Source organism: Protopterus annectens, chromosome 11.part0, assembly GCF_019279795.1.
Source record: "Protopterus annectens isolate FY-2018-M chromosome 11.part0, PAN1.0, whole genome shotgun sequence".
Taxonomy (NCBI): domain Eukaryota; kingdom Metazoa; phylum Chordata; order Ceratodontiformes; family Protopteridae; genus Protopterus; species Protopterus annectens.
The window spans coordinates 1,390,732,187-1,390,757,009 of record NC_056745.1 but is presented as its reverse complement, the minus strand read 5'-3'; the positions used below and the strand labels follow the sequence as shown (position 1 = coordinate 1,390,757,009).

Here is a 24,823-nt window from a genome sequence, read left to right as displayed (position 1 = left end):
CCTGCCCTAACCCTCACGTCCACACAATCGCACGCATACCTATCCCGCACTCTAACCCTAACTCACCTAACCAGCTCTAACACCTACATCCACACAATCGCACACTTACCTGAACCTGACCCATAACTTTCCACCACAGCACTGAAAATACCGAAGCAACAGAAACAGACAACCAAATTCTTTCCCTAGGAAAAAAAATTCGGGTTTCTGTTGATTCAATATTTTAAGCTTTCTCTTACATAAGTTTGATCAATCAGCGTTCGCCTTTTTAAGCTTTCGCTGATCTAATATAGACCCTTTGTACCTGAAAGGTTACTTGGATATTAGGATTATAATTATTTATTTATTTTATTTATTTTGATGTATTCATTTTTAGAGAAGATATACTATATGTAAAATAGGGCTTGATGTTAATATTTTTAGATTAGAAAGCTGATAAGCCAAGTAGGTATGCATTTTGTTCATCACAGTGAAGTTAAAAGATTACATTTGCCTTTGTTTTTATCAGTTTTGTTTTAAAGTAAGAGATCTCCATTGGGCTTGCTATTAAAGGGATTAGAAAATAGTTTGATAAGCAGGCAGAGACTCAATGACTATGTAAACTTGTGAAAATGTTAAAAATGTATTAAGAAAATTATTTTATAGGTTCATAGGTTCATACTAGGCTATCTGCCCTGGGGCAATTATAAGCCTAGCCCGATTCTGTATGGCTTATGCCACCCCTTGATTTGAGTATACTGTGCCCTTTTTAAGGTTTAGTTTACTGTGCCTCTATCTAATAGTGACACGGGAGTAATCCCTGGGACAAACCTACGATCCCCCATCCACCTATCGAGATTCTTCTTGAAGAGATTCAGTGAGGTGCTCAGCCTCACATGAACTGGAATTCTATTCCAGAGTGAAGGGAGCCTCTGGGTTATGAACCTGTCCCTCCAGCAAGATCTATTTATTTCTGTGCTGAGGTTCAAGTCCCTCGAGCGTGTGGCTCTAAGGGATTTAGATTTACTGAGGTGGAGCATGTCCATTAATTCTGGATTTGACATAGCTTTGTATGTCAGGCATAGATCGCCTCGAAGTAGGCAGTATGCAACTGAGTAGAGCTGGAGTTTTTTTAACCGAGCAGCATATGGCATCTGTTTGAGACCCTTGATCCTCTTGGTGAGATACTTTTGGGGTCTTTCTAATTGCTGCAGGTGTCGGGTAAGGTACATCCCAAAAGGGGCATTTTATTCTATGATGGGCCTGATGAGGGATGAATAAAGGGGCACGATTACCTCTCTTGATCTAGATGTGAAACCCTTCGTGATGAGGTGGACTATGTAGAAGGTATTTCTAACCACTTTGGCAATGTGGTTTTTAAAGGAGAGATTGCTATCAACTTGGATCCCCAGGTCCCTAATAACTTTCTCTGTACTTAATGGGTTTCCGCCTATGTGATAATTTGTGGGCACATTGTTTTTGCCAAAAGGTATGACTATACAGTTTTTGGCATTTTGCTTTAAACCATGGTGCTGGCATCAGTTATCTGTCTCTGTGAGACCTTTTTGAAGGATGTTTGTGTCAGCTGGAGAGTCGATTATGGCGCCCAGTTTGCAGTCATCTGCGAAATTGGTGAGCCATAGTCCTCCCACGTTTGCCTGTACCTCGGAAAAGTATATACCGAGCAAGAGTGGTCCCAGGACAGAACCCTGTGGGATGCCAGTTGTGACTGGTTTCAAGTCTGACATGGCTCCAGCAACTCTCACTCTGTGGGTTCTGTCTTTGAGCCAGTTTGCAACCCATCTTGTGACATAGGGGTTTATATTTAAGCTGGATAGCTTATCTATGATGCCCGAGTGGGGTATTGTGTCAAATGCCTTTGCAAGGTCCAGATAGGCTGTGTGGACTACCTTCCCTTCATCTATGGCTTTGGTGACTGTTTCGAAGAAGTCAACCAGGTTCAGAAGGCAGGATCTGCCCTTGACAAAGCCGAACTGGGTAGGATCTAGTGTCTGTAGGTCTCCAATGTCTTTGTTTATGAGCTCCATGATGATCCTCTCCATAGCCTTGCAGACTAAGCTAGTCAGGCTTATGGGGCGATAGTTTCCAGGGTCCGTAGAGGCTCCACCTTTGTGGAGTGGGACCAATGTTGCTGTACGCCTAATGTAAACCTAATGTGTTTTTAAGATAATAGATACTGCTGACATTGGTTCAAGTTTAATTTTATGTATTTTTTATTTTTCTTTAAAACTGTAAGGGAATTACATTGGCCATGCTTTGATATGGTCACTATTGTCTCTTGTCCACTGTGGTGGCTCACTGGTTATGATCTATATTTTTAAGGCACAATGTTCAGGTGTGACCTCTGTTCATTGTAAGCAGATTATATATAGTTTTTGGGTAATTTGGTTTTCTGTCAGAGAAAAATGCTGGTTGATTGCCATTTAAAACTATAACAGGTATATTGCCTCTTTGGCCCAGGTTGTGGCAGAAAAGAGTTCAAGGTGGTCCAGGTCACTTACCTGGTTAACAAATTAAATTATTATTATTAAACATTTTTGTGCTGGGAAAGCACCATTAATACCCAGTTAATAAATCAATAAGTAAATAAATAAATAAATAAAATTATTTTTGTATTCTGAGTTTTAGTAACATTTTCATGACCAGGGTAGAGCACCAATCACAGAATGATTAACTGCAAGTTCAGCTCATGTTACATTCAAACTAAGCAACAGCAATAAAAATGTAACAATTGGAACCAACAGAAGAGCATAAAGGTAATACAAAGTAGTTGCAAACTGAATGATACTATGTATAAACTTTATATCATGTTAAGGGGGACATTTTACAAGCAGAAAATCGAATAAGAGAAGTAGTAAAAATTGAGTGAGAAGTGGGATTAACCTTGAAAATTGTAAAGGGCAACACAAGGTGTTTCAAGGACAAAACAATAGTACATAATGGTAAAGACACAGAGTGCAAGGAGACAGAGGAAGCAAGGAAGGTAAAAGTTGTAAGATGGCAATTAACAAGGAGACAGAAAAACTACAGATTTAGAGGAAGAGCAAACTTAGGGTATCCAAACAGAGTAGCATTGTAAATAGGGTGATGTGTAAGGACATTAGCCTAGTGCAGAGTAGTGTTGATTAAGAGTTGTATCTTATAGTCTGGCATTCACATTTGTTCATAGGTTCATAGGTAGGTACTAGGCTATCGGCCCAAGGGCCTAAGCAAGCCAAGCCAACAAGGTTCCCTGGCTTACGCCACCTAAGAAAGTTATTTTCCTGTGCCACTGACGAGCAGAGACATGTGTTGGTCAAACAAATACTTTTTGAGTATGAGTCTGAATTTGTCATAGTTGGCATGCTCAATGAGATAGTGAAGTAAAATTTGTTACAGTTTGGGAGCAAATCCAGAGAAGGTAGAGTCAGATCTATGTCATTATGTAGATGGGGTTTGGAGAAGAGCTCTACTCTGACTTCTGATGTAAGTTGAGGTGGCAGTCATAAGTTGTATTGCAAATGGAAAAGAGGCATTTTCATGGAATCATTTGAAAAGTTGGGAGCCCTAAAGTAGGTTGCATCTAGCTTGTACTGGGATCCAGTTAATTAATACAGTGTGCCCATTTACAATACTTTGGAAATGTAGTGGACTGTTGTTTGTGGTTATCTGTAGTATTTCATATTGTTATGAATGATCAAGTTATAGTAACTGTAGATTAAATGTCAAAAGCAAAGCCAGACAATATGTAGTTGCACCTCTGACTATATACATGTGTATACACACACACACACACACACACACACATATATATATATATATATATATATATATATATATATATATATATATATTTTACTAAAAAAAGGATTTGGTGTTTAATTGATGATATCAAGAGTTGTTGTCCAGTTCTCCTTTTAAAAGAGAAATGTTTATTCTCCTATGAAGTAAAATCATGAAAACTCTTTAAGATATTTATTTGCCATTTCTTTGAAACAAATCGATGAACAATTCTTACAGACAAGACAGTTTTGTGTGATATAAAACTTGTATTACATGATAATTATTGTTAACTATTGATATTTTGTTTAACATATTCAGGGACCTCATTAAAGTGCTGAAATGGTATGTTGATCGTATCATAGAAGCTGAACGACAGGAGCATATTCAAGAGGTGCTGAAGGTAAGATGTTACTATTATCAAACAGCTTGTTTCTTTGCACTTAATGAATGTTGTGGCTTGTAAATGACAGTGTGACTGTAATGAAAATTGACAGTTTCCATGTCTAGGGTCCAGTTATTTCCATTTATAATGTATGAGTGCCCTCTTTATTCTACATTGAACATAGGCAAAAGTAGAATTCTGTAATACTGAATTCTGGGCTGTCCTTTGAATTTCCAGAGACTGTAAAACAAAGTTATGTGGTCAGACAGAGGCTGGTATTCCAACAAGAAAACAAAATCCAAGAAGAAAGAAGGACTCCAGTCACCACTGCTAATACAATAACTTTAATAAAATAAAAAAAAGCATGTAAATGCTTTCACAGAAACAAAACTGCTTCTTCAGACCATTAACACACTCAACAGAATTCACTGACAATTATGTTGTTGTTGTGTCTTTCGGCTTTTCTCAGTTAGGGTTCGCCACAGCGGAACTCCAGTCCGCTAATGATTGGCAGTAGATTTTTACATGCCGCGTTGCCAGCGCTGATGCACAACCTTCAACGAAGGTACGCCCATCCACGCATGTCTCCACACAGAAGATGCTCTAGCTAAGAATCGAACAGGACAACGGCTTACTGTGAGGTGACAACGCTACATGAAACTTAAAAAGGCACATCCAATAGAAACATTGTAGCAGTTTAAAAAACAACACACTGGGAATCTTAAACAACCAATTAAAAAGCAGCTCATGTAAGCACTTATCTAAAATCATGGCTATTTATAGTATTGACATAGACCAATTTGAAAAGAAGTATATACCTCAGTTACAACTTGTTGTTAGTGTTTAAGTGGCCCGGATTTCAAATTTGGCTTCCGAGATGAATATTAATTCAACCCAGGGTGAACATTACCTTTCAGTAATACAGTTCACTTGATTTCCTTCTTTCCTGTAATAAACTTAATACCACCGCCCCCACCATTTAAAAACACTAACTCAAGAACAAGGAATTTAAGCTGTGCTCACTGTCATTATCTAAAACATGCGTAGCTAAAGCTTTCGTAGACTTGTGATTACGTATATCCCCTGTGTGCTCCAGAATCCTATCTTTAAACATTCTGTTAGTTTTGCCAATGTAAAATGCAGTGCATGCTGTACACCTAGCATAATAAATCACATTTTTTGTTCTGAAATCTGCATAAAAATGTAAATTAATTTCTTGCTGTGTATGAGAGTGTAAAAATGAAGTGCAAGTCCAAATATATTGACAAGCCTTACACAATTGGCAAGAATAGGTTCCACATCTCTTTGATACACTATAGGGAATTTGCTCAAAGCTCTTATAACATAGTTGTCACTTCAATGACAAATTATTTCTGAAAGAAAAGGAGCATTCTGTCCTTTGAATGTCCAGAGACTAATTATGGCTATCAGAACTGTAAAATTGCAACTTATAGGAATGTACAATAAGTCCAAGAACAGAGTATGTGGGAGATTCCACATGTTATGCAGTCCAGTGATCTTATACATATATATGTTTATGTGCACAATTGTACTAAAAAGCAATAAATGAAAACAAAACTATACTATAATAACTTTTAGAATAATAGTAAACACAGCCCTAAAATATTCTGGACAACCATTAAAAAAATCTTGCATCCTGGCCAAAAATTCAACCCTAATCCCTCTCCCAATAACTCACTTCTCAAAACCACAATACGTTCAACTCTTATTTCATTGATAGTATGGCATCTCTAACAAAGGATTCCCCAACATCTAATCCTAACCCTGTCCAACAGCCATGTATCACCACATCCACTTTCACCTTTAAACTTGTGCCCACTTCCTTTATAAAATGACTCTTAAACAAACTCCGACTACGCTCTGCTTCACCTGATGATCTTCCGATGGAGTACCTTAAAACAGCAGCCAGTAGCATTGCCTTTCCTATCTCAGTCCTTATAGATAGGTTAGTATAGGAATCCTACATTCCCTATATGTGAAAAAAGTCACACATTATCTCTCTGTGCAAAGGAGGAAATTCAGCAGATGTTAATAACTTTAGGCCTATAGCAGTCTTATCTCCCCTTTCCAAAATACTTGAAAATGTATTCAGAAACAATTGTTACGCTATCTCCTGGAGGAAGAACTATTATCCCCCACACAACAAGGCTTCCATCCTTCCTGTAGTACTAACACTGTAATTCTAACCTATATAGATACTGTCAGTAAAGCTATAGGTAACAGCAAACTAGTCTCATCCTTATTTCTAGAATTGTCTAAAGCCTTCTACATAGCTTGTCACAGAAAACTTCTACTTCAAATGTCCTGTTGAGGTCTCTGTCAGCCCACCCACCTGTGATTCTAAAGCTACCTGTCTAATAGATATCAGTCAAGAAAATGGCACTGCAACCTCTCTCCATACCTCTCAGTCATCAGTGGTGTACTGTAATGCTCTGATTCTCTCCTCTCTCCATACTCATTTGCACATCTGACAACATGTGATACCTCCAAAGACTTACTCTGCAAGCTTTAAGAGAAACTGAAACATTGCTTTGTAACTCACAACTCATGCTCAACCCCCCCCCAAAAAAAAAACTACTACTTTTCCCCTGATCCTTTTCACATGAAAATTTTAAGTCTTCTTTCTTGATAATGCAACTATTGAAGTCACTTTTCATAACAAATTATTAGGGATGATTGTGAATGGTAATCTTACATTTGACCTGAATATACAAAATTGCATAAGAAAAACTCACCAAAGGATTTTATACTGTGCCAAAAGCCTTCTTATTGACACAACTAAAACTGTACTTGCAACCTCTAATTTCCTCCCCAAATTCTTTATGGCACTCCCATCCTTACTAACCCACAGGCTTCACAAAAATTAAAATCTGAACAGTGCTATAGCAGAGTTGCTAAATTTCTTTTAAATGCCTCTGTCAGTACCCACCACTGTATGTTATTAAAAAGCTTAAATTGGTTAAAACTATGCCATCAACTAACATATACACAGCTATTAACCACCTATAAAATTATCCCGCATCCATCTGCTTGTCCAGCACTAAATAATATTCTGCACAGCTATGTTTCCAGTCAGTCATTTTGATACAGTAGAGACAAGTCACTATTAGACAGACTTGGAAATTTGCCTAAAATAGTATATAGAAGGGGGCCCAATTTGAAAAACCTCCTTGAGTGTAGGGCTCTTAAGCCTAGTGGGAGACCTGTGGGTATGTAGGATGTACACCTATATTAAGACAGGTAACTCTTTTGTAGTTGGTAAGAACAAAAAGTTTAGTCTTAACTCCAAACTAAACTGCGAGTCCAAGGCAGTGATATACATTGCAACATGCATTAACTGTCCGGCGTTTTACGTTAGTAAAACAGACCACAAGTTTAGAGAAAGAATTTATGAGCGTATTTATGCCATAACTAAAAACAAAAGTGACAATGCACTGGCTAAGCATTCTTTTCTGAGTGGGGGTCAGAAGTTTTGTTTTAAAGCTATTGACCAGGTCTTGCCAGACAATAGAGGTGGCCCTTCTGGTTTACTACTTGAGGAAAGTTAGTTAGAATGGCAACTGGTTCTAAATGCTTTCTCATACCCAGGTTTAAACAAAAATTGTAACATTTCTTGCTTGTTAAAGTTAAGAAGTTTAAGTAGGTGAAAAACATTGTGTATCACAACTGGACTTATTGATACTGTTTACTTTAAACATATGGTAATATGCAGGTTTTTATTTAGAATTAGCTTTTAATTCGTATGTATTGAATTATTAAAAGGGTTTTATTATGTCTTTTTGTGATACATTGTTTAAACACTGTTTAAACATTGACCACATGTTTAAATGGATTATTGTGTTGATTGGCTTATCTTGTCATGTGATGACTAGTGCGGGTTATTTTAAAACTGTTATCTTGTTTCAGTTTTTTATTTCTGAGGACGTTACCCTATGTGGGGTGACGAAAAGCATTTTAAGTTGTAAAATATACTTTTTTACGTTTAAATAGAGTTCTGCCTGAGATCACTGGATTTCCTTTCAGTAGTTTGCTGCTTATTGTATTTGCCTTCATTCAATTTGTGTAATTATTTAAACTGCAAATGTTTGTTTTTTTGTATTATTCTTGAAATGTTTTGTAAAGCTTTTGAGCTTTTCTTCCTTGGCCTGTACTGAAAATGGGCTTCTACCCAGCTGGACGTTCCTTGTAGTCAAATGTCAGTAAGTAAGTAAATAAATAAATATGATTATAATAAATGAAGCTCCTGACCTGTTTTTTGTTAATACGCTTCACTCACCAAAAAAGATGGTCAGCAGGTATTCAAGACTGACAGTTCTTGGGGTTGGGGAAAATGTAATTTCTGTAGGGACTGAGCAATCTCAGAGCTGGAATAAGTATTTACAGAGGTTGTGGGGGTGCATAGATGGTGTATGGAGGCTTGCACTTCTGCAAATAGCATGTTATTCCTCAGGGCTTGTGCTAAAGCATGTAATCTTATTTTTTGACATTAATGAGAATATGTTAGCTGAACTTAAGTTTTCTTGTTTATACAATTGTATTTATATTTTGGACACATGCTGCATTGCTTTGCATATCTCTAATGAACACCACTTATAATGCAGCAAACTCACTATCACTGCAAATGCCTGTAAAAACCTGCATTTATCATCTGTGTATACGTTCTTAATAAAACATTTGAGAACATATAATAGGGTACTTGAGTTTAAAGTACACTTGAGACTACTATTCTACCCTTAGGAATTTAAATGCTGTTCAGTGCTGAATTTGACCCAATTACCTCCCACAGTGCAGAGTGCTTGTTACTCTCTGCTTTCAATAAAAATCTGTCTTTCCTGGGAAAATAAAATTTTTACATAACAATATTGACATCTTTGAAAAGATGTATTGTTGATATACGCCACATTTTCACCATGAGCAAAAATCACTTACCCACTGCTACTGCATACTAAGTATAATGCAACATTACCTTCTGTTGATGTCACACAGCTATAAAACCATTCATTCATTGTCAGATTCTAAAATATGATATGTCAGCCTCCATTTGTGAGTTCTATAGTAGGACACTCAGCTACAAAATGCACCCAAGAAGGACATTCTTCCATTTAGGATTTAAATAAAGTCCAGTGCTTAATTTGACATCACCATATCATTCTCTTCAGTCAAAGGCCTTTAATTCATGATGTTCTCTTGGTGTCAAAATGTTCGATATTTTGTAGAAGTATGTGCACGTTTTACCTCTGATGTAATTGCAGCTCTTTTCAGCTATATTCTGGATATCTTCTGCATTCCTTAACTTGAAAAATATATATTATTACTTATACTGGAAATCAAGTATAATCCAAAATTCCAAATATTTGTACAGCTGTCTAAAATTCCATCAACCCTGAGAGTTCCTAATATAAGTTTCTGGAATTATTATAATAAAAATATGTATATGACTGACTTTCTGCCAGTAGAGATTTAAATGCAGCTTTAGGCAAGAGTGCCCTTTGATGTTTGACTGTTTGGTCATGGCACATTTTACTAAAATAAAAAGAAACCTCTTCTTTTCTTGAAAAACGTAACTGTTTTTTGTGTTTGCATTATCAGCAACTCAATACTGATATATTTTTTATATGTTGTGCATTTCTCTCCACAAGTAGAGGTCATATACCTGTCTATAACCAAATACATAAATAAAATAAAAATGTGGACTGTAGATTTGCATGCTTTTGCTGTCAGTGCCTATAAATCACTGTTACTTATGTAAAATGCCATATTTTAGTCTTCATTTTGATGTTTTAAAGGAAACCATTGAGGCAATTACAATAGGATACCAGAGTTTGAGATGATTTATGAGTAGCATTTTATGCATAGGGATTTAAATGTTGACCCATGATACATTTGATGGCTGCTATCACCCCCTGAGTTGATGGAATTTTGTTCACTGAGGAAAAAAAAAAATAGATGAAGATATATATGCAATATTTGTATATTACTGTTTGCCAAACATTTCATATATATCCTATTCATATGCTGTATTCTCCATCTTGAAAATAAGTTAAATGCCCATGGCTGTAGGAAACCAAGTATAAGGCATCATTCCACAATACAATTATCAGATACCTGCAAAAAATTGTGTTCAGTCCCTTTGAACACAAAACAAGTTTATCAGTTCCCTTGTAAGAGTTCATAATAAAACTTTCAGGGAATTTTAATAGGATCACCAAGTTAAAATGAACTGAAGAATCACATTCTACACTTAGATATTTAAATGCACCTGAAATATTCATTTGACTCCCACAGTGTTGCCATTTCAGTGTAGTACATTTTAGTCATAGCATATTTCCAGGACAAACAAATGTCACTAATGTAGAGAAATGTGTATTACTTCTGATGTAATGTAGGCTTAGTATGGATATATTCTGAGCATGTGCTGCATTCACCAATTAATGGATGGTTCAAATACCAGCAAATATCAAAAATTTAGTAAAATACACACACACACACACACATATATATATATATATATATATATATATATATATATATATATGGTTTACAGTCAAAAGGTCGAAGTTGACATGTCTGACAGCCACGTCCTTGACCATGGTAGGAGTGACAGTCAGAATGTCGACGTTCTTGTGTACGACTGTTCAGAAGGATGTACACAGGGCAGGGATTCACAGCATTGCTGTGAATGGGGGATTTAAAAACTATGGTCAACAGAATTTGTTGACATTGTTGCTTTGACCATACAACCTACTTAATATGTATGAGTCAGTGTTATTTGTCGCGGAAATCACTGTTCGCGTAAGTGAGTTTTGTTCTTTTGATAGTAAACCTATTGTTAGAAAAATATTCATTTGTATATGTCTAATGCTTATTAGAAGCTAAAAGGGTTAACACATTTCATTCTATTTTATGTACAAGCTTAATTCTGTATGAAATTATAAGATGATTTTTCAAACCACAGTATGCTTTCTAAAAGTGTAAGATGCACCCTGGCCTAGTATTTGCTAGCACAGCAAAATTCATGTTTATGCCTTTTGGAAATGTACTGAGAAGCAGGTGATTATCTGCTAGGTCAGGAAAATGTATGAATAGTGTATGAATAGAACAATATTGTTTTCTTTCTTATGATTGAATATGAACAATCAGCTCTGTTCGTGTTATGGGAACATGCACAGCTGCGGAAAAGAAGAGATACATGAAACAAAAGACTGCTTGAAGAATCTGTACTTGCTTTGTGCTCAAATTAGCTATAGTACCTTGAATGGTAACATAACATAGTGGGAAGCTGTATCTAACCGGTGGTCACCAAGGCCACATTGTTTTTCTTAGGAAGTTTTCATAAAATTTATAGTGCAAGCAGAAAATCATGGGTAAACAGCTGCTATGTAATGATGATGTTAAAACTTGTGATCTGTTATGTCAGCTTGGTAGGCAATGTCTTATTAGAAAATATATAAAAATGTCTGTACTTCCTAATTCTAGTTAGACAAACTCTGTATTAGTACGTTTTTGTCTCCTTTCTGCAAGATTAAAGTGCCTTAACCTGAACCTACCGTGTATTGATCATTTTTAAAGTTTATTTTTCCTATGACACCTATATATATATATATATATATATATATATATATATATATATACGGTATTTTTGGTGCAATGTCAAATTTCTAAATATAAAAAAAAAATTCCAGATATTTACTGTTGAATATTCAGTCAGAAAGTGTACCTAAGACTCACAGCCTATGTTTAACAATTTATTTGAAATTCAGTGCTGAAGATGATATACAACATTGCACACTTGACAAATGAGTTTCTTTATCTGCAGAAATGCATTATGATTTCAACTTCTACTATAATGACAACTTGCTACAGATATAATCAGAGGATGTGCTGCATTCCATATTCTTACCAGATGTCATATTCTCAGCCCAATGAAAAACAAGTCCAATGCAACATGTTAAGTTCTCACTGTAAACTTTCTGTGAAATCCTACATTCAGTACTTATTTGTTAGTGTTCAAGATTTCATAATAAATCTTTCTTAAAATTAAACAACATCACCCCCACTGTAAATAAACTTAGCATGCAGTCCCATGCAAATGCTGTCTCCTATGTATGTGTTCCAATGTAACTGCAGGAGTGAAATTTGTCAATTTGAGTAGCACTCCTGCAATGCTGTTGCACAACAAGACCAACTGCTGACATTGATTTGTGCATGAAGGCCTGTACTCCACCATAGCAGCCACTGTCCCCTATACACATGTGAGCAGATACACACACACACACACACACACACACACACACACACACACACACACACACACACACACACACACACACACACACACACAATGGCACACTGTCAGTCATGTACAGACACTAACACACTTTCATTCACATATGGATGTGTAGACACTGATAAGCTGTCACTCATCCACAACACACACACACTGACATTCTACCTTCTTACACACAAGTACATGCACACTCCATTCTTTGGTCTATTCCTTATCTGCTGCTGTCAGTGCAACACATCTCTGGACCTTCACAGCTACGGCAGGGGCTACTTCATTAAACTGTCATCTCTGGTTATCATGAGGGTCAGTGGGCTGTCATTAGCATAAAGTGTGAATGACATGTTATAGTACAGCAGCCACTCCCATTGTTAGGCACTTAGCTGCATCACTGTGTTAATGGTGGGCAAAGTTTAGTTGTGGCAGTCTGTTTATTTGCAGTGTACTGCAACCTGGGATGTGCTGTTATATCCTGGGTGTTTCCTGTCCTAGCAAGGGCATCATTTCAAGGAATGTCATTGCTATTGCTTACCCATATTTTGCTGAGTAGCCCATCATCATACCTTGATCAAGTACTGCACTCCTCTGTTGGAAGTGTTTTGTTATTTAGTGCATATGTGGAGTTTTGCTTACCTACTCCACAGTGTAATCCAGCATTCACCTGTTTGTGTATAGTCAACTATATTGTCGATCCCCATTTTCACATCAGCTGCATTCATGTACTCTTCAAGTTATGCATTTGAATGTTTCCCTCCACTATGGTGTACTGAGGGATCTGAGGAAAATTTGAAGATATGCTTGGAATGTAACATGTCAGTTTTGTTATTTGTTCATCCTGTGCAGTTGCTGACAGGTTGTATGAATAGACACATAATGGACTTGTATGTCATTTTGATATCAGAGGTTTTAAAATGCTTGCTGAATCTGACCTTAACACATTGCTTCCTGATTAAAAGGAGTTTTTGTCATGATATGACAAAGGGGGAGCCACCACGGACCACAGGAACTACCGCCCGATTAGCCTAACGAGCCTGGTCTGCAATGCCATAGAACATATCATCATGGAACTTATAAACAAACGCATTGGTAATCTCCAAATTCTGGACCCCACCCAGTTGGGCATGTAAAAGGCAGGTCATGTCTCCTAAACCTGATATAGACTTCTTTGAAGCAGTCACCAAAGCCGTAGAGGAGGGTAAGGTGGTTCACACAGCCTATCTAGATCTCGCCAAGGCTTTTGACAGCATCCCCCACTTTGGAATTATAGATAAACCCACTAAACTAGGTATAACCCCCTTTGTCACAAGATGGTTTGCCAAATGGCTCACTGACAGAACCTACACTGTGAAAGTAGCAGACTCCAAATCTGACTTCAGACCAGTGACAAGTGGAGTACCACAGGGTCCAGAAAGTAAATACGTTTGCAGTAATAGTGCTGCAAATTTATAATAATGAAGTAACAAATTGAAAGCCATAACATGGGTTATATATTCTTTGTGTTTCTGAAATATCACCAACAGCAATCTCAGCTGCTTTCACATACACACTCCTGACAGGACTGGACATGTGATAAATTACCCACATATAAAAGCTGTGATTATTTCTTTCATACAATGATATCCTACCCCACAACACATTTTCAGACTGTTCCATCGGTGGCTGCTCAGTGAGTAATGCAATCTAGAACAGCAATGCTTACTTACTTTCACGCACATATTGCTCAAACTGTTACCAAAAGTAGTCTCTTTCTGGGCTGCTGCCTATTTTTCATTTGCAGTGCTTTCATGCTGTCTTGCAGCACTTGTGTCTGACCAGTGCCATCCCCAAAGAGGAGAGTTATGGTGTGACACTCTTCTTTTCTGTCTGTCCTGTTGCTGACACGTGTCTGTTGTTATGGATGGCCCTCTGTTGTTGCAGGGAGAAAATCAAACATGTGAGTAATGCATATTTTACTTGTTTAAATATGCTAACATATTCAAAGCTGTGTATTTTTCCTACAGAATGCATTTTCTGCAGTTGAAAAGCATGCACATAGGAGCTCATGAGAGTCACATGCAGTTTGAGATTAGTATAAACAAGTACTTTTTTCAGTTTATAGTGTGATATGACTGTGAAACGTAAGCTTATGCAATACTGTTTGTTGACTCTTATTGTTTTTGGAAACTGCATGTGATTTTTCTGTAGAGGCAGTGTGAATTCTGTAACTTTGATTTCAAAAGTATATATGTCAGAATAGTCTACAAAATGTAAAAGTAATGTAAAAATGCAGTTGACCACATGGCGTCTAAGATAGGACCTGATAAACTAATATCAGAGAAATGTATTCAGTGTAAATGCTATGACTAAAGGCATGAGAAATCCCAGTGTAAAGCAAAAATTCATGTCTGTAGAAAGTGTGGATGCACTGATCATTTTATTTATTTATTTATTATTTATTTCACATTTGTTGACCGGGATTGTCCAACTGAGCTGAAGAGCCCTTTTTCACCGGAGGCCCGAGGAGAAAAGCTCCAACATATTATACAATTTTCATTATAAATTAGTATTTTGTGAGAATGTGCTTCAAAAGTAAAAAGGTACAACAGCAAAATGTTAATGTTGTGGACTCAAAATGAGCAGTTAAAGTCAGAAATATTTTGCATAAGTTGAAATGCTGACTGTAAATGCTGTAAAAGCTAAGTAAAGAATTAGACTATTTAGAAATGGGATGCATGAAAGAATGCCTAACAGTAAATCTCTGAGTGCCCAAGCAATTTTTAAGAAGTCTGAACTGAGAAATTTTGGAGAAATAGCAAAGCTGTTTTGTCTAAACTAGAGACTGGAGCAGAGTGTAGTGCTGCTCTCTCAGCATCTCAAATATGGGAGAATCCCACTCGTTAGAATCAGTACAGATGACATCCTTCCTAAAACTCAGAGCCTCCCTTAACAATTACTTATTCAAATAAACCTACTGCAAATGCTTTATCAAGACGGATATAAATTAACACCTCTTTAAATCCACCCAGAACCACACTTCTTGACAACCATGCTCTCTTGGAAATATTTATCTGCAGTGTTTTTTTTTACCCCTAGGTAATCAGTAACACCAATCTCCTTTTTATTCTTTTTCTGTCCTTCATTTTATTTCATTTAATTATTATTATATTCATTGTATTTGTATTTCAGCAATTGTAAGTGTTGTATATAGCTTCAGCCATGTGTGTTATATTCTGTATTTACTCCCTGTCTAGTTCATAATTCTCTACACATTCTGTATTTGCATTTGAGTTTAATACAGTACTGTTTGTAAAGGAATTTATACATAGTCTAACTGTGTGATTGGAAAATATGTACTCATTTGCCTGTAATTACTTTCATTTTTTGTATATTGCCTTTAAATGGTCCAGAGGTATCAGTGGTATACTGTGGTTAACAAACATTTATATATGATTTGGCAGCTTGATTCTTCATATAGCACAGTCTGGAACCTTGTTATTGCAAAATTTATATATTAAAAAACATCATTTAAAGCCGATTCTGTTAGCCAGAGACAACTCATTGCTAAGGTTATAAACAACCCAGTAATGTGCCCCATTCATGATGGACGTCAACTTGGCATTGTATAGAATAGTGTAGCTACAGTACATGGTTAGATTGTGAGTGACGTACTTAGTGCTGAGGTTTGGCCATGAGGGAGAATTCTAAGTGATACAACACAGTATAGTAAATATATAATGGCATAATACACACCCTAACCATGTATTATTGCTGTTATTTGATGGGAAGGCTTATTTTTACTTGTATGTAAATACTTATGTATGTATGTATGTATGCATCTGTTTATTTTAATACAATAGTGATAAAGTATTATAACTTGTGTTGTGTATATGATTGGTAGAAATCAATGGTGTCATTTTCAAGCCTTACCATTAGGATTATAAGAAATTAGTTTATTTTTAATTTAATTTGTAGTATAGTGAAAAATGGCATTTTGTACGTGTTTTAATATATAACACATTAAATATTTCTACCTTAATAATGACTTAATAATGATGAAAGAATGAGAAATCTAATCCTTAGCAAGCTACATGTATAGTTACTACCAAAGTATTCTGTAATTTAACTCCAAGCTATAGCCAAAACTTGCATCTTAACATGATATATTGTATTAGTGTTGTGATCTCTTGAATTCTGTGTTTTATTTAAAATATATATAAATCTTCAGAATTAATTCCTTCCAAGGTGAATAAATTATTTATAAAAAAAAAATCAACAAATAAAATACTCAGCAGACTATACTTCCTTGATTGAAGTTACTTTGAACTGCATTCATAAAAAACAACGTATTCTGCAGACAGAAATTTAATCTCAGGCTGCTGTTGCTGAAGAGAGAGGATTGAGGGCAGGCTGCAAACTTGATAGTGAAAAGCAGAAAAGCTGCTGTCAGTGATGATTTTATTTTTATTGAGGTTTATTCTTTAAATAGCCACTTAGAGGAAAAGAACTTAGTGGCAATTTGTCTTCCTAGTTATGTAGCTCAGAAAGTAGCCAACAGCTGTGTCAGTGGTTCACCAATAGCACACATACCTTTAGTGTGGGAAGACTAGAAGGCTGTGGGTTGTATTCCCACTCTAGGTACTGAACTACACTGCAGTGCAGTATTTAGGGGGGTGCTGCATTCCTGAGTGTGAATTCCTTCATTGGAGATATTAAACTGAGCTCCCATTTGCATGAATTAGTGATAGCTCAGGTGGATATAAAAGATCCCACAGCACCTTTTAAAAAGAGTAGTGGCCTTCATTTAGCACAGCATAAGAAAAATCAGTATTTACATATTTACAGGAACATACATGCACATTTCTATGTTTTACTATTTGTTATTTTTCCAAATAACATGCTCTCTTGTTTGTTCCTCCATACAAAATAAACACACACTTTCAACTTTTTTGTTTTGTAATGTATACTTCCCTTTACTGGTAACTTATTTATTGCCCATCTCAATAAGAAATCCTTATACTCTGTTACCTTCGTACACCAGTTTTTCCTTACTTTAATGGCTTTAATCACTTCTTCTGATAAAAATTGTCATGGATTTGCATGATAATATTGTTTCATCCTTATAATAACACATCCTTCTATCTTTCTCTGTATAATCAATTTTTATTTTCCATGTTAATATTTTTTCTTGATAACATTTAATTTCTTCATGTACGTTCTTTTTCTCTTGTTTGTTTTCTTCGTTTCATCTCCCAGAACTTTTTGTACATATATTTAAACATTCTCACTGTTGATTTCATATTCTCTTTCTTTACCCATGTTTAATACTCTAAGTTTAAAGAAACAGAATAAACAAATGGATTTAGTAACCACAATCCCATACAACACATCTCTTTTCACTGGGTTTAATCTTAAACCCCATATGAAAGAAAGTACCAGTTGCACAATTTACTTTTCATATTGTTATGGGATCACATAAACATTTGACATATATGCTACTTTCCCCATTAATACAGAATTCATCAGATAACATTTTTCTGAATGGTAATCTGTAGATCTTCCACAAAAGAAATATTTCTTTCATTTCTTTTATCAACGTCACCCATTATGTCACAACTACATCATTTTTCCTAAGTGTTATCTCTAGCAGAGACACTTCATTTATTGAAAAATGCACACCCCAATTTTCCTAACATTGTACAAATCCTTACTTTTATTTTTATACAGGGTCATTCACATTTCCTTTAAACATCCATTCAGACAAACCACTTCCCTTACCCATAATTTTTTTCTTAGCAACTACAACTATATTGTCTGCTTATATTAAAACCACTGGAATCACCTTCCCCTTTTGCATCATATGTCTAACATATTTCATTTTATAAGCTGCTTCACTCACTATTGCATTCATTACCAAAGCAAACATTATTCAACTCATGGGACATCCTCATGTTATGCCACACTTCATGCATATATCTTTACTCAGCCACACATTCGCTAAAACTCTTACTCTTTGATATGTTGACATATACACTCTCCTAATTCGTACCTCTCAATTTCTTCGCACAAGAAATCCAGAAAAGCCTAAAATAAATATGTGTGTGTGTGTGTGTGGGGGGGGGGGGGGTTGGCAGCAAAGGCTCAAGAACAGGGACAGATGTTAAACTTATAAAGCTCCTAGAATCACATGATTTGTGTTAGCATGCATTTTCTGAAGGATATAAAGACTGAAACTCAAATGTATGTTATTGTTTAACCATTTCAGTCCTCAGCGGTTTACCAGAAATGCCCAAATTTTGTTTGGAATAGAGCAAAAATATGAAGCAAAAATCTGGATAGTCTTAGAAAATCTGGACAGTTGAGAGGTATGTCCTAATTCTACCTATTCCATTCTTCTCCATAACATCCCACAAAGCATTATGTCCCAATGTATGAAATGCCTTGCTAGTATCATCTCTTTTACTTATATCATCCGAAGTTTTTATTCCCATAATTTCTCATGTATTTTTTTTATTACCTTTCTTATTTTAATATATGTCCTTTCTTCTATCAACCCCATCCATACTACTAAATAGTCTGAAAAATCCTTCACATCTGTATCACTGTTCTTAACACCCAAGCCTTCCAATAATACAAAATAATCAACCCCATCCATATTACTAAATAGTCTGAAAAATCCTTCACATCTGTATCACCGTTCTTAACACCCAAGCCTTCCAATAATACGAAATAATCAGTTTCAGAGCCAAGTGCCCCCCTCTATAAGTCCATTGACTTTTGTTACACTCAGCTAATTTACCACATTTTATTCCTTCCTATATCTTTCTTTTTACATTTTCCCCTTAAATTACAAAGTTCTCTGCAATTATAATTTCCATTTTAACCACCGCATAGTCTAACATGTGATGAAAGAGATTCTGTCTTAACTTCCTAGTTATATATGCTGTAATGCTATAATTCTAAAAACGTTCTTTCCACCACACATCCACAGCAGTTAACCTTCCCACACTTAGCAACATTACATCTGGCATTTTCACTACTTTTTACATGACACAACCACTCCAGAAAAATGTTCACTTCCTACATTCCATATTATATTTCTGTCCTACAATGTTTCTGTTTCCAGTCTGTCTTCATGTGTCAGGAATCTTACCTCCACTAACAGAATAACATCCACATCACATTTAGCACACCATTCCAGTATCCCTGTCCTTGTTATGGTGTTAATAATACAGTTAACTTTTACTGAAAGTACTCTAAAATTGTTGCTCTTCTTTTTACGTTTAGGAGAAATATTTAAAAATGTTTGTTTTCTTATTTTTACTCTTTCCACATGTAAATAGTTTTTCCTGAGTTTATGTACAAATATTCCTTGATCCTCAGAGTCAGATTTCTCATTGTCTAGAATGTTAAAAATTATTAGCATCAGTCCCTCCTCCTTACCTCTCTTCCTGCATGCATTCTCTCTCCTCATTTTCCCCATCCATATTTTTTTCTTCTTCCCCTAGTTTACCCTCTCCCTAACCACTTGTCCTTCCTCATGTATGTTCTTACCCTCTCCCCTTCTTCCTGTTGTCCTTCCTCGTGTATGTTCTTACCCTCTCCCCCTTCTTCCTGTTATCCTTCCTCATGTATGTTCTTACCCTTTCCCCTTCTTCCTGTTGTCCTTCCTTGTGTATGTTCTCACCCTCTCCCCTTTTTCCTGTTGTCCTTCCTTGTGTATGTTCTCACTCTCTCCCCCTTCTTCCTGTTGTCTTTCCTTGTGTATGTTCTCCCTCTCTCCCCTCTTCCTGTTCCTTGTGTATGTTCTCCCCCTCTCCCCTTCTTCCTGTTGTCCTTCCTTGTGTATGTTCTCCCCCTCTCCTCCCTCTTCCTGTTATCCGTCCTTGTGTATGCTGTCCCCCTTCTTTCTGTTGTCCTTCCTTGTGTATGTTCTCACCCTCTCCCCCTTCTTCCTGTTGTCCTTCCTTGAGTATGTTCTCACCCTCTCCCCCTTCTTCCTGTTGTCCTTCATTGTGTATGTTCTCACCCTGTCCCCCTTCTTCCTGTTGTCCTTCCTTGTGTATGTTCTCCCCCTCTCTCTCTTCTTCCTGTTGTCCTTTCTTGTGTATGTTCTCACCCTCTCCCCTTCTTCCTGTTGTCCTTCCTTGTGTATGTTGCCACCCTCTCCCCCTTCTTCCTGTTGTCCTTCCTTGTGTATGTTCTCACCCTCTCCCCCTTCTTCCTGTTTTTTCTTCCCTTTTCCCTTCTTTTTTATTATCTACTGCTTGCTTTGGACAATTCATACAAAAGTGCCCCCTCCCCACTTTTTTTACACAGCCTCCATTCAGCACACACCTTCTTGCAGTATGTCATTTCCCCCCCCACTGGTTACATAGTACCTAGTCACAATCATTTATTGAATGAGAAAAGTCTGCACAGGAGAAACATGGTTTAAGCTGCCGTGCTTATTTTAAATGTTCTTCTGCAAACAACCACAAAAATAGCAGTTGGCAAGTGTTTCACCATGTTTTTTTCACATTTCAAAACAGCTTCCAACTTTCACTCTCCATTCCATAAGTTTCTCTCATCTCTTTGTTTCACACTATTATCAACAGTTTCACGTAGACTCTGCATGGATTTTTTTTTAACATTGTCTTCTTCCAGTTCAACATTTAAGTTAGTACCAGAAAACAAATAACTGTTCCACAAACAAATGCTCCCCCTTCTTTTACACAGTTCCAGAAATGTTATCATCGGTCCATCAGTTTGAAATGTTAAGTCACAAAGAGTCTGTTTCCCAGTTTGTATAAAAGACCATATTTCTTGACCATAAAATTCCATATTTCTTGAGCTTTAAAACCCAGAACAGTTACCAAATTATCCCATACTTAATCTGTGTCTCTTACAGTTTGTCTTCTCTTCTTTTTAAAAACAGTTTTACATACAGTGTGTTGCTGCTGTCACACCTGCATATGGTTTAGTTACTGCTTTATCAGCTGCCACAAAACCAGACACCTTTTCAGTTTGCTGTTTCTTTCCTATTTTGACTTTCTGTCACTGCTGCATATGTTTTAACTGCTGCATTCTCTGCTACCACAGTACCTGGTTCGTTTTCCAAATTCCAATCCTCAGCACTTCTGAAAACGTTATCTGCCATCTTACCCCACGAAGTAGCAGAACTGTCAGCTGGATCACCCTGCTTGATTATTTTAATGGAATATCATCAGAAAGTCCTCCTGATGCCAGTTCTGTTATAGTTTAACAGACTCACTTAGATCCTTCTCCACAGAGACAACTAAATGCTGCCTATTTGGAACATCCACCACACACAAACCTTTATTTACATTCCTAAGCTTTATACTGAGCAGATTTTCTCCAAATTCTTACTTTCCACCTCCAAACACTTCATAGCTTTTCTCTCCTCCTCCATGCTGCAGCTTCCCTTAGGCCTTTTCCTTGCTGCTGTAGGAGCCCTCTAGTGCCATCTAGCAGCTCCAAAGAGTAGAAGTTCCTCGATGACCTACCAGATGTCCCCCAGCAATATAAGTACCACCTCAGTTCTCCCTGGAAAACTGGCCACTAGCCTACTGGTACTAAGTCTGTCAACAAAGGATAAATAAAAATAAAGATAGATAAAGAAAAGCCATATTGTGAGTGTGTGAAGTAGCACTTTATTTTTATGAATTTATTTAATATTTCTGTAATCACTAGAATTGTTTCTTTCACTTTATTTGTGAGAGTCAGTGACATGATCTGGGGTTGTGGTTATACAGCGTTGGTTCTATATAGTTACTTCTTTATCAGCAACAAAGCTGCACAGTGTAAAGTGGAAAGCTCAGAAAATAAATTGAAAATAATGAGTTATGTATAAATATTTTCATATTTTGCCCATTAGTTTTAGACATGATTGGTCAGGTGATATTTCATATGTTATGGCACATATAATACATAATACTTCCAACCTATGATATTATTTCTCAGAGAATTTAGAATAATCATTAAAGTTGTACTGTAATGCAGATAATAATGCTTACCCTAAAAGCAGTTGCATTTATGGAAAAAAAAATCCAACTGAATACATACAAGTTAATTTAGTGGCTTTTTACTACCTAGCTTATCCTTATGATTTCAGAAGACAACCATTTATTAACTTTCATGCCAACATAAGTAATCACATCTACCTATTTCAATAATGTACGTCCTCTGATATATTGAATAATTTTTAGGAGAAAAAAAAAAAGCAAACCCTTGTAGTTTTAGAAGCACTTTTTCCTTAAATAATGATTACTTGTCAGCTTTTGTGTTTCATAAAATCTATTTTAGCATATCTACAACACCTGACACAGTATTATCCACAGCTAATAACACTATGTTGTCTGTATACATTATCAGTGTAGCTTTCAAATAAGCCTTCTTTAACATATCCACAAATGTAACAAATAGAAAAGAGCTCATTGCTGAACTGTGGGGAGCATGCCTATATTCAGTTAACACATACCAATGTAAGTAAGTGTATTATTTAATTATAGTAATGAAAATGGAAATCTATAATGTCTCTCTAATTTACATTATGGGGCATCTGTAATACTTGTGTCTGTGTTAATGTTGCATAACCTTTGCTTTTTGAGAAAACTCACCTTTATCTTAATCTCTGTAAATCCTTTTGCTAAACAAAGATTGATACCTTGCAATCTTTGAGCTTGCATTTTTTCTTTTGAAGTATTTCTGCTTCAGATTTTAACATTCAAATAGCAATTAACATTTGGCATGTATAATATTACATAACTTAAGAGAGAAAAATGAAAGAAAACAAGAGAAATAAAAAATTAAGCAACAAAAACAACTATTTACAGAGTTGTTTACTCTACAACAGCAATTCTAAAAGATTACAAAAAAAAAAAACTTAACATTAATGATTTAATCATTTACAATTGCTTATTTAACAGTTCTTTAAATTTCATAAAAGTGTAGTAAGAGGTGAGTTTGGAAGTTCTCAACTTAATAGTAACAAGTTCTAGTTGACAAATCTCAATTGAAGTGCTGACAAATTCTTTCATAGCTGGAGTAGATTCACTTTTACAGTTTTTGGTAAAATGTTTCATACATTGGGTATTTTATTTTGAAAACACAAGCAGGAATTGAAGTAAACTTTCGGCTTTTCCCGGTTAGGGGTCGCCACAGCGGCACTCCGGTCCGCACATGATTGGCAGTGGATTTTTATGGTGCTGGGTTGCCAGCCCGATGCCCAACCTTCAATGAAGGCACGCCCATTCACGCTCATACCTACCTGTATGTCCTTAACATCACTCAACCATGGGGAGGACATGCAGACTCCACACAGAAGGTGCTCCAGCTGAGAAATGAACGGGAGAACCTCTTGCTGTGAGGTGACAACACTAACCTCTGCACCACCATGAATAATTAGTGATTTGGTTAGAATAAATTTATCCTTGAATAGAGCCTGTAAAAAATATTGATATTATCCCAGAATGGTTTAAATATAACACAGTCAAAAACATATGTTGCTAATGGGCTTTAACATTTAACTTACATTTTCAACAATCCACTGTCTTTTGTGCATTAATTCAACTCTGTGAGGTGCGATGAAAAATTCTGTGAGTGAATTTCCAAGAGAAAAATTTCCATTTTAATGAGGAGATAGTTCGTTCAGAAGATATTAGCATTATTTTTTTATCATTTTACTTGGATATTTATTATTTATGAGGATGAAATATTCCCAATAGCTTTTCTTTGTAATATTTTCATGTATTTTTATGTACTTTATATAGTTTAGAACAAAGTCATTTTCTCAATATATTCTTTCGTGTCAGAAAAATAAGTTTTGGCACAGATTTTCTCACTGTTGGTTACATTAAATTAATCTTATGTTCAATAACTTGTTTTCAATTTTGTATGTCTAACCACATTTCTTTATTCATATTGAATGCATTAATTATATAATTTACCATTTGTGGTTTTTCACTATCAACTGAAACCAGAGTGTATCAAGTTTTTCCCTTTAATTGTAATCATAGGTGATAAATTAAATATACAAATATTATTTTGAGTAAATGCTATAGGAAACAGTAGAAAAATCCATGCCTTATATTCTGGATTTCTCTTTATAAAATTTCTAAATGGATCATTATCATGGAGATGTAGAGAGATGGTGGTTGATTGATTTTTACTATCTGAAAAGTAATCTTTTTACAACCAAGTGAAGGTTATTCTTTGATATTCTGTGTTGATTTGAATTTGTCAGGCTATTAGATTTTAACCAGTTTGTTTCTCTTTCCATTAAGCCTTATAATCCTTATTCAACCAGATGGATATTGTTTTAATGATTGATGATAGACAATATAATTCTATATCAGGAAAATCAATGCCACTGGAAGACCAGTCACTTAAGTGATAGT

At 35.9% G+C, this 24,823-nt stretch overlaps 1 protein-coding gene across 2 annotated transcripts in view; it reads left to right on the top strand.

The window, feature by feature from the left end:
- The window catches only part of DOCK4 (dedicator of cytokinesis 4), a 3,006,016-nt gene that overhangs the window by 2,045,447 nt on the left and 935,746 nt on the right, over nucleotides 1-24,823 (top strand). For both annotated transcript variants that reach the window (XM_044088673.1, XM_044088674.1), the window contains exon 21: nucleotides 4,081-4,162. In XM_044088673.1, the coding sequence (XP_043944608.1) occupies nucleotides 4,081-4,162 (82 nt within the window). The remainder of the gene's footprint in view (nucleotides 1-4,080; nucleotides 4,163-24,823) is intronic.